Raw genomic sequence first — 11782 nt, 5'->3', positions numbered from 1 at the left:
CAAGCTCAACATTTCTTGGCCTTATATATTTGCAGATGGTCTATGAAAGCTCTGTTGGGTATGAACTCTACATTTGAAGCCTTCTTGCGACAGATTAGCTACTGAATATGCAGGGACTCAATAAAAAACATACAGAAGTATAAGGAGAGCAGGAAGGCTTCATGACAAACGGCTCAGGATCTCAAAGGTCAGTCAAACCACCTTGCTAAATCAGCTTGAAAATACAGAAATTCTCGTTAATGCATCCAGCAACAGTATGCAGCAAATCTTACCCTAAACATTAATTCAAATCTGTTTAGATGAGGTCACTGGTGTTCTTGTGCTTTAGTGGCGAGAAAAAAAAAAAAAGGGAAAATGTTTCCAGTTACCCATCCAGAATCAGTCTTCTGTGCACTGTGTGAGCAATGCCAGGAAAATGATACAGGAACTTTCTTTAACTTTGTAGTGACGTAAAGCAGGAGACAGAAAAACTAACTTGGCAGGTAAAGAGGTGGGAAACAGTTTATAAAGGACCTCTCCCAATACCTTGGTGTCACAGAGATTAAAAATTATCTAGGGGAGCACAAAGATAATAAAGACCTTGAACATTTCTGGTTTTCTTTCTTTTGGCTATTCAGCTGGCGTGAAACCAGCACACCTTAGCACTGAAAGAACACAACATGCGGACCACAAACAGTGTAAAAACTCTTTTATATTAGCAAAGGCTATAACACTAAAAAAAAAAAAAAAGAAAAACAAGTAAGATGGCTGGGAAAACTCACCCAAGGAGTAGCTAACAGTCTGGGCCCAGTGATCAAGCTTATTGCCTGCCTCTCTTTTAGATGAAAGGATTAAAATTCCCACAAACTACTAAAGATTTAGTACAGATCAATCCCATCTCTGTTATAGAACAATATCAAGAAATATCTTCAGCCGTGACCTGGAAAAGCGAACAGGGTCCTAAACCTCTGTGAGAAGTGGGTTGAAATTACAGAAGAGGACACTGTAGGCGGACTGCCAGGGGAAATCCTTCTGCCTGGCAAACTCCCGTTACAAGGTGGGAGGCCCAGCAATTAAGGAGAATGTTTAAAACTCGCCATCAAGAACACTAGAAAATGCACAATGAGAAACAATTCAGATCTGGGAAAGAAGTCATCAGCATAATTATGGTTTCTGTTCTCATGGGTTTTGCACCCACCGACATGCTTTGGGAAGAAAAATGAGTACGGTCTTTGCCGTCTGTAGCTTAAGCAGTTCTGTAAGTTTTCGTTAGAGGTTTATGAAACTGAATTCACAGGGAAACGGGATTCCACAAAATATCTGAATGCTGCAAGACAGTTCTGCAATGTGGGATTTAAACTTATTTTGTCCCACGTGAGAAACTTGACTGGATGACAACTGTGGCATTCTTTTTGTCAGCGTAAAAAATGATTTGACTATTCACCGCGTATTTTCCAGGTCTGTGAAAGCCTTTGGGATTATGCTGGAGGAAAGATTTAGTTATGTTTCTATGGAAACCATAACACTTATATAAAAGCCTGTTTAACAAGCAAAAGTGTGACAATGTATCTCATTCAAGGTGAGCCACCTCCAGGATAACTCATTGATAAACTTCCAACTGGGTTTTAAAGTCTGGGAGGGCACCTGTGGATTTCTTACACCTCTAATAGGAGTGAGACTCAGCAGGCACCGCTGGATAACTACTTAGCACCGTAGCACAGGTGTTATACTCTCATACGGAAAGTTGTAGTCATTTGGCTAGACTTGAAAGGAAATTTTTCGTCAGGTAGATCATACAGTAGTGATTTCTAAGTGTATGTCTTTCTCACTTATCCCCTATTTTGTACATGTGTAACGTCACTGACTCCAGTTTGACCCAGAGGAGAAACACACTTACGTTTTTTCATAAAACACTGAAGTGTTTCCTGTTATTTGTTTGTAAACACCTAGAAATAGAACTGGTGTTTTCTTCATGTAGTTACTACTTCTCCTGAGATGAAAGTCTCCTTTGACATTAAGAAGAGCTTTGTCCCCTTGGCACTGCTCTTCCTGGTAAGCACACAGAAGTTGCTGATGCAGTGAAGCACAAACACCATAGCTGACAGAGGTCAGAATTTATTTTTGTCTTTTCTCCTCAGAAAAGAAAATGTTCAAATCAACTTTTAGAATATATTTCCTATTTTCCCATTAACAGCACTCCCAGCCATGTTGTGGATGCTATAGCAATAAGCTGGAAATAATAGAGCTGGTCTTACTTGATTATCACAATATTGGCAAAAGCTGAGAAGGGAAGTTGCTTTCTAAATTACTTCTGGTTATCTCACCATGAAAAGTTCGCTGACATGAAAAAAATTACTGGAGCAAAGATTGAAAGGCGTTCTAGATACAACATCAAATTGGTTGAGTAGATTTTTTAATCTACTCCTACTACTTGAAAAAGTGCAATGAGTTAAAATGTTTTTTGATAGCATGGAGAGACATTGTCCTTTAGGGCATGAGTGGCCCTTTTTGGATTTTAACAAAGCCAGTCACGTGCGTTTTTGTCAGTGCGCTTCTAAGTCATTCACAAACCAGCTGCAGAACGCTGCCCCTGAGAAAGAGATTAGCAGAAACACAAAGAGGATATCTCAGACCTGTTCAGGGCCTGATCCTGGAAAGACTCATGCAGCAACCAAACTTCTTCATACTGTCATGTTCCCTCTAGAAACTTTCTTTTCCACAGACTGAGTTAATAAGCTCATGCAAGTGTTCTTACTTCACCACCGTTCGTTTTCTCTGCTACACAGCCACTAAAGAGGCCATTGGTGTCCATTGTGATGGTTTATATTCATTAAGAAATGCAGCAAACTGCCACTACTCCATCGCTACCCTTGACCTGGTTTTGAGTGATCAAAAAGAAATAGTTGTTACTTTTTGCTGCAGAGGCCAAGTTGTTAGTGCAGCCAAATGCCATCCAACTAGCTGAACTGTTGCAGAAGCCATCAAACCTAGCAAGCTATACAGAGTCAGACTGTTGTAAGGTGCTATGAGGTGATAGAGGTCTACCGAGTTTTGCTCTGGAAAGCACAGGAAACATGCTTCAAAAGAGAAAGTCTCTCTAAGAAAGGTTCTACATTATCTGCTCAACAGAAATATGGTTTCTATACATCTGGTGGTGCCACCTTGCTGTTAATTGTGTTTCTGAACTGCCAGACAGCTCATTCATTCTCCTCAGCTTTCACTTTACCTTCTACCCCCTCTTCCTGCCAGGAGAACAGTTTCTAACATCACTTGCTGGGGTCCGGACTGCCTCAGGTAGGCTCCAGTTCTGCAGAGATGGAGACAAAGCACGCAGGTACAAGCCGTGCAACAACTTCTCAGACAAAAAGTTAGGATTCAAGCACAATACCATAGATACACAGTCCTGTGGGACAAGGGGATACCCACTGCCTCAGTGTTGCAGGGGAGGATGGAAGCCAGAATTCAGTCCTTCATGAATCACCTCTCCAAAGCCCTGCTGGTTTTCTGTTCATGACCCATAGGTTAATATTATCTGCTACTCCCATTCTGTAGCAACATTTCCAAATCATTATACTCAGAAAATTCTAAAGCAGATGTTTTCAGTTGTTTCCTCACTAGCAATCACGCTAGTTAATTCGGGTTGGCTTTAAGGGCTAGCAAAGGTAATTGTGACAGATTGAGCAGGAGCTGCATGGTGCACATCTCCATTGTGTATAGCATTAACGATCATACGTAGCTAAGGCATCTTCAGATATTTTCTCTGCATCTCACAAAAACTAGCAACTTAAGCTTCAGAAAAGCTGTGGGGGGATGGAATATTAATTTTCCTCGTGCAGCAGGAGCAATGCAGCCATAAAGGCTAAGATTTCTAAGGTCAGTTTTCTAGAAGAAGTCTCAAAGCTTGGTTCACTGGAGCACCACTAACAGCAAGTTTTGTTCTGGATCTGATTCAGTCTTATTCGATAGAATTGTCTTTTAAAAGTCACTTCTGGAAAGCTCCAGACCTGCTGTTTCTGCCAGCCTCCCTGGGAGCTGTGCCACATGCATGTGGATGGGTGGAAAACTCCTTTTTGCTTTCCCCAAGCCTATTCTTACTCTGTCCTCCAAATTGCCACATTATGAGTAGATGCAGGGATAATTCTTGCTTGGTCCTTGGTCTTGCCATTGGTGCCATTGTCACCCCACAGGGACTTGTTGGCAGTTCTTTGGCAACAGGTTCCTGACTCCTGGATATGCCAGGGACGCACAGTGACTTTTTGAAGTCATGTAGATGTAGCTACTCACGGTTCCCAGCTACACACGGTTTCAGCCATATCAGTTCCAGCACACTTTGGTGATACTTTTATACCTTCATTTCAGGTGGAAGAGTTTGATTCCTCCACCTCGAGTGCAGTAAATGGCTGTGGCCACCTCAGCTTGAGCTTCTAAATTGCAGTCCCACCCCATCTTTTCTGTATATCACCCATATTTTGCAAGCAGACTGTCACAGGAGGCCGAGCTGGAAGTGTTCCATCAGTATTCAGATGACAAAATCATCCCTGTGTTATTCTGAAGTTGCTGATAAATACATGAGAAGATCCCTGAAGATGATCTGTTTTCCAAACATTTCTTGGAACAGCTCTCATTTGGAGTGTCTATCCACACACCGATATAAAGTTATGTTACACCTGGAGCAAGAGGGAAGCATAAAAGGTCAGTTTCGCTAATGATGTGAATAATTCTTCCCCCAGTGCAACCTCAAAATTTAACTGAATCATTCATTTGCAGAGAAGAAGTAGATGTTCAGACTCTTCCAGCTTGGCCTGCCCTCTGAAGAAGAAATGTGCGACACAAAGTTCAAGTTTTTCAACTGTCTACATATACACATACATACACATAAGAAAACAGGCACTGCTTCTTGAACAAATCACTCAAAAGAAGAGTAATTCCTTCTTTTAGGCACTTCAGCTCAGTGATAATGGCCATTCCAAGAATTAACTCTTTTAGAAACCAGGTCTACCTAGTGAACAGAGAAGCTACCAGACCTCTTTCCCCAAACATAACTGGCTGCACACACAACTTAGATTCACACAGCATATCTTTCCAAGACATACAACTTACTCACATGCTGAGAAAAAAAGCACTTGAAATGTCATGTTACCTCATTTGCTGGTGACAGTGATTACACAATATTGTAATATAACATACTTAAAGATTTTTCCTTGTCCTACTTGCTCTGGTGGAAGGTGACCAGTAGCCCAGTAGCTGGCCGTCTAACACTTCCATGAAGTGCATGGAGCTGCCTCTACCTGAGCAAAGGGATTCCCCAGGCTTCGGAAGGTGATGCAGATAATGTCACTGCGGTTCCTGTTCACTTTCATTGAACAAAGCCTGTTTTGTTTAGATCAGTGCAGCTATTTTTGTTTTTATGTCTTCAAATACCACTTCACTAATTACACTGGATGGTCAGTTTGTAAGCTGAGACGATCCTTATCTCCTAAGAAAATGGAAGTCATGAAGCTAGATGCAAACTAACAGCTATCCATGCGTGGGGTTTGAAAATACAGTCATTTTGGGAGGTCAGTTTCTATGTGGTCACTGTTAACCCCAGTTAACTGTGATAGCATCAGAATTTAGTTTTAATTTAGTTTAGTTCAGCTTGTTAGAAGAAGGTTACTACTTTGGGGGTTTTGTTTTCCTACTAAGTACTAGAGCTGAGGGATTTGAATGTTTACAGAGAGCTGAATAAATGACAAATAAGGACTTTTTCAGAAACTCCCAAATGGAGATGGAAGTTACAAAATGCTTCCTTGAAGCTAATAATCCCTTGTATTTCAAATGCTGACTGGGCTAGTTTTGCAAAATAAGCATTTCTTTAAAAAAAACAGTTGCACTCTTAAAACGTCTACAGTCAAGAGGAGGACAGAAAGTCGTTAAAGAATCACTTTAAAAATACAAATTATAAGAAAATAGCTTGAAAGGTTAAGAAATAAATCAAACCCTGAGATTAAATAAATCAGAGCTATGCAAATTTGCAGCAGAATGTCTGCCTGGAAAGTTTCATATTAATTTTTTTAGAATAAAATAATTCAAATCCAAGAATCCTTCTAAGATTTCTTCTTGCACCACTGAGGCTTTGCTAAGTGCTTCACTTAAACTAACTTTGAACGATGTCATTGGAGATGCTTCAGTTTACCCCAGCTGCACCTGAGGAAGCAGAAGACGGGAAGCAATACCCTGCACAGTATAGACAGAGCCAAGAGAAATGTTTTATTCTGCACCTGGTTGCAGTAAATGCAATCAATCCTGAGTTCTGTATGGCTGGCTTCTCCGCTCATCACCCGCCACTTGGACCATTCCTGTGTTGTCAAAAATGACACAAGCATCATGAGAAATTGCTGTTTGCTCCAAAGAACAACCGTGGAGATCATTACCAAACACCAACTATCCAATGATTGCTGCTGGCTTTGCCAATAGAATTCAGACTTATCACTTCCCTGACTCAGAAAAACTTTTTATTGCAGCAAGCATTAGGTATTGAGCACTGCCCCCAGAGACACTACACACAGTTAGACAGATCAATGATCTACTCAAAAGCAACCCCTGAATTTTTTATCAAAACCCTATTAACCAAAGTACATATCATGTTTGTTCTGTTCTTTTGCCTGCTATATTTAATTTCTCTTAAAAGAAAATACAGTTCTTATTCAAGTATTTTTTGAGGTAAGTGACAGGACAAAAATTTCACATGGATGAAGAGCCAGAGTGGTAATGGCTACTGTGTACGTGCTAAGCAAAGGACAAGAACTGGCAGAAGGGACCTCCATCCATCAGCTCTGTGCTGCTCCATGTGGCTGTGGTCCTGGACACGACACGCCCACAACCCAACCAGTCACCTAGAGAATGACGACACCATGCCCCTACCTTGTTTCAAATACACAAAGATGCATAATGAGGGAATATCAACAGCTACGCTTCCCAAAAGGTGCTCAGAAAGGCAATAAGTCTTTTCGAACTCTTTCCAGAGAGGCCCGGTCTCTCAGATATTAGGGCACAATAATGATCTCCAGGCATGATTTTTCCCCAAATCGAGAGTTTACATGTTCTTTACATCCAGTACATCAGGACAAGGTAATAACTTCAAGCTTATCCAGCAAATTGGAGCATAAAAAATGGATGAATGATGTAGAGTTTGGTTTTAGTTTGGATTCTCCCCTTTCTAATTAGAGCATGAAGCCCAGAGGCAACAAACCAAAACCAAGTCCCGTGAAAATGAGCTTTCCATTAACAGCTAGGTGAGCCAGCAGAGCACACTACAAAGCAGCAACAAGGAAGGCCTGGGCAGCTATAGCCCACCCAGGTGTCATGATAGCCATGATATACAGTAGAAAATGGAATTTTCCAGTGAGTGAGAATGATGAGCCATGCAAGGTCTGATGACTGGAGGAGTGTGCCTCTGAGGAATGCAGAATACGATACAGAAGAACCAAAACAATAAGATAAGAAGAAGAGACTGATCTCCAAAAAGGTCTCGGATGGTTGGGGTCCAGAAACTCATGAAATTGCATTCTTCAGATGAACTTAGCTCATTGTAATCTCATTATAATGCTAAAAAACACATCCCTAGGGGAGATTTTAGATGGAAATTTAGGACCACCTTAGTATAATGAAGTAATTAGGTAATGAGACATGTGCAGATGATTTTTTTGTCAAATGCAATCATAGGTAACGAATCATTTGCTTTGGGGTGGTTTCTTTGTTTCTATCTCATATAAAAGTTGCCGTGCGATTTTGAAGGGTGTGCTAGCTTTGTGAGACTACCACCTAGCACCCATCTCTGTACAGACATGGAATAAAATACCTCTGCTCTGTGTGTGTATGGGTGTATTGCACCCCGGGTGAATGAACCTCGCTTTTGGGACAACAGCCATACCTAGATGAATGCTGAGTGCAAGCACACTTTCTAACCATGTTTCCTAAGGCAGGAGCTGACGTATGAGCTAACAGATTGCTTGTAAAAAACATGTACAAGTCTTGAGGCAATTAAAGTTAGGAGTGAGCAATGATACCAAACCTTTGATGCTTCTCATGAGCTCACTCAAATTTCCATTTCACCCCATTTAGCTCTCATTGGTCGTTCTCTCTTTGGTCAGACACCTCAAGTAGACTCGAACTAATACCCATTCTTCCTTGTCTGTCATGTCAACAGGTCAAATACTATTTCAAACAAGGGAAAAATGGGCAGAGGAAATCTGAAAGAAACCAGTCAGAGAAAAAAAAAAAGTTCAGAAATCTGTTCCTCAACTCTGAGCAATTGTCAGAGATTGTGCGTTTTCACAGTGATATACCAGCAGTTACATGATGTGATGATTCTTGAGAACATAATACACTTTGGTAACTACGAGAAGCTATGCTAACATAGTGATAGCTGTAAAAGACGTCATCATCTAAGGCATTGGCTGGTACGGCAAGATGCAAGCAGTCAAAATGTCACAGGCATGTCCCAGTATAAAACTAGAGCCAAGCTTTACTGATGTTTCATTTGCTGTGGGATATGGGGTGTGTAGGCAGTGATGAAGATGGAGCAAATGCTCATTTACAGCAGAAGAACATTGCTGAGCGCTGTGTCATCCTGAAGCCCCTGTGGGGGCTCTACCTTAGTCTGGAGACTGCATATGTTGCAGCTTTTGCTCCATGGGCCAAATCTACCCCACGATAGTCCATCACCTACTAGCACAGCTGCATCTGAGCATCTGAACTGAGTGTTGGTGGCTGCTGTGTCATCACCTCCTCCTTGGGACTTCTCTGTTCTCAGTGAGAAGGAGATCAAGTAGCCTCCAGGGCAAACTTGGAAGCTGGTCCAGGTACCCCACCTGACAAAAAGCAGATGGAGGATTGTCAGGGCTCTGCAAACTGCTGGGAAGCTCTCCTTCTCCTTGTCATGATGTCCTGAAGCTCAACACCTCCTTGCTCACAGCAGTGACCAGCACAATATCTCGCTGCAGTCTGGGACCCCTTACTTTCTCCTTTTTCTTTCCTTCCTTTCCAAGGGTGTACTTTTCTCTTTTTTGGTATCTCATTAGGAAAACACCAGGAAGTGAAAAATGCCGAGAGTTTGGATAGTTATGGTTCCGGTAGAAACTCCGAGGACAGCCTGAGCACATGTTTTGTGATGCGTCCCTGAGCTGTCTGACAGGTACACACCAGGCAGTGGGGAGAGCAGGCACTGCCATCCGGTGATGCAGGGCTGTTCACTGCAGCAGGGCCAGGGCTTCACCCAAACAGTTTCTAAATGTATGGTTGCAAACCCCTTTTATCTCATTTGCCCCATGTGTTGCAGGTTTCCAAAGGACTCTATCCCTAGGACTGTACTTTGGGTGTTCACAGTGCTCTGCAGAAATTTCACAAGCAAACAGAAGGCGGTCATCTGAAGTAACCATGTTTGATTCTGCTAAAAATGAATGAACAAAAACCCCCAACCACCTGGTTTTAATTTACTTTATACTACAGTATTATACAGATAAAGCGGGTCAGAGAAGAGACCCCTGCAAATGGTGACACCCTATGGATATTTTGTGAGCTGGTGCATGACAAACAGGCGAGAAACCACAGTGTTTCTGACTCCCCCATCAAGAACTTGGTGACTGAGTCATCTCGATGTTGCAGACGTATGCCGTTCAGAGCTGTGTCATCTGTTCCAAACTGGGAGGGCTCCATCTGCAGTAGAAGTCACACAGAGACAGAGGTAAAGGCAAGGGGGAGAAGACCCAGGAAAAGTCCTTTAAACACCAGTCATAAACAGTCCCAACTCCTTTCTGTAATGAGAAAATGTCTTGGGAAGCACATGGGAAAAGATGTCTGTCACTGGGAAAATGCAGTGTACCTACATAACCCTCGTAACATGTTCTTCTTTGTGTTTTCTATTTCTGACCCAATATGTCAGGCAGAGGCTTTGAGTCCCAGGAGAGATGCTGGAGGAGGCTGCCTCTCTCCCTGACTCCCGCCACAGATTTCAGCACTGACGTGGCTTCTCCCAGCAACATCAGCCACATGCAGACTGTGCATCTGCCAGCATGCCTCGATCCAGATTGAGAGCAAAACAATTCTGGCAGTAGCTCTGGTTTTGCTGTATCTATTGGGAGACCTCTTGTCCTAAAAGATAAAAAAAAAAAAATCACGTTTTTCTTTACTGGTGTAACTACAGTGGCAACATTTTCTAGGCTAAATTTTCCAGGAGACTCATAGTTTTATGTACAGAGTACCATACTCAAGAAGAGGAAAAACTCTGCAGAAAGTCCTTAGACTCTGGAGAAGACCTGCCTGAGAGGTGGCGAGCTGGGTGTAGGGACAGGAGATGGTGGGAAATAGGGAGAAATTTATCTTCAGTGCAAGTCCATTGGCATAGCCAGAGCGGCAAAATTGCCAACTGCCCCCCTTTCCCCAGCGTGCTCCATTGGGCACAGTGAGGACAGAGGTGTATTCACTTGCCCCTGTGCCTGGGGTGCAGAGGGAGAGGAGCAGGATGAGGATTGCTGGCGTGAGGAGCATCATCTCTTGCATTCTGCATCTGTTGAAGGAGAACCGGTATGTGGACAAGGGAATTTATACCCTGCCAAGGCAGCTTGCCTTTCCCCACCAGTCCATTGACAAACACCTTAGAAGCAATAGCTCCCACCCAGGCAATTACACAGCACTTGCTGACCTGCTCACAGTGCCCATGGGGAGCTCCCCTGGGAGTTCAAAAGCCAACGGGCAGCAGATGGTGTGGCTGCAGATGTATCCACCATCACTGAAGGGCTATAGCATAGACCTATGTGCTCCTTGCTGTGCTCATGGTAGAGGCTTAATATCGATTCCTGCTTCTGGTTATGCAGATACTTGGCCATGGGGACATTTGCCTTTTGAGAGAAACTGTCATAACCATTTTAGTTATTGCTGGATGTCTGGCAAGACAGGTCAAACTATGCAAAGAAACACAAAGGGACCTGGTCTGGAACAAAGTACAAGTAAACTCAAGCCTTGCGTCTCTCAACACCCTCTGTTGAATAGGATTCGTGGTAAGCTTGACATGTGTGTAGGTTGTTTATGGTTTCAATGTCTTTTTTTTCACCGTTATTTTTATCTCAGTAAAAAACATTGTGCTTTGCTTTGTGACAGGCTTAACTGAAGTCAGACATGCTGGGATGCCCGCAGTGATTCTCAGGGATCACGGAGATAAACGCCATGGAGAGGGAAGGTGGAGGGCAGGTTTTCCAGAAAGGTGATACTGAACTTGAGTGCACAGTCTTTGAGGATGCCATGATGCAGGGAGAGGTGAATTTGAAACTCTCTTAACACAGAGATAACCAATGCTCCCTAGGGCCCTTAGTCAGGCTTGCAGGGTCTGGCAGAAGCTGCTTTTCTGTTCAAGAGGAAAAGAGGAGAATACATTTTAGGAAAGTTGAGCCTCAGGATTTTATAGCAAGATGGGGTGTCAAACCTTGAACTACCAGAAGATGAAGATTTTCCCTCTTCTCGGTTTCTCTTCCAATGTCTACTCCACTCCCCCTGTTCCTGTCACATTAAGAGGCAACGTAGCCTTTCCCGCCCTTGGCTCTGTACCCCCTCCTGCTCATCAGTGCTCTGTACAGCTGGCAGTGTCTGCGAATGGAGATGATGGGAAGTTGGACAAGCCTTTCGGTGGAAGGCACCAAAAGAGCACCACATGTGATGGAAGCACAGCCTGTTTTCCTTTTTAAATCAGGACTTTCCTCTTATTTCTCCAAGGGGGTATCAAAGCCCAGAGGAAGCATGCTTTCACCCACAAGGACCGCTCAATCACAGC

At 43.0% G+C, this 11782-nt stretch overlaps 1 protein-coding gene across 1 annotated transcript; it reads right to left on the bottom strand.

Annotated features, from left to right (window-relative positions):
- Nucleotides 1-8554: 8554 nt before the first annotated feature.
- LOC104167541 (vitelline membrane outer layer protein 1-like) lies at nt 8555-10844 on the bottom strand. Its single transcript, XM_009707832.1, has 4 exons — nt 10669-10844; nt 10336-10525; nt 9581-9672; nt 8555-8831 (listed from the first exon to the last, which is right to left on the bottom strand). Exons 1-4 carry the CDS (start codon nt 10842-10844, stop codon nt 8555-8557), a joined length of 735 nt encoding a protein of 244 aa, XP_009706134.1.
- Between the last annotated feature and the right edge of the window lie 938 nt (nt 10845-11782).

This window comes from Cariama cristata, unplaced genomic scaffold (assembly GCF_000690535.1).
Source record: "Cariama cristata isolate BGI_N322 unplaced genomic scaffold, ASM69053v1 scaffold5269, whole genome shotgun sequence".
NCBI classification, from domain to species: Eukaryota; Metazoa; Chordata; class Aves; order Cariamiformes; family Cariamidae; genus Cariama; species Cariama cristata.
This window is presented reverse-complemented; position numbering and strand designations above follow the sequence as displayed.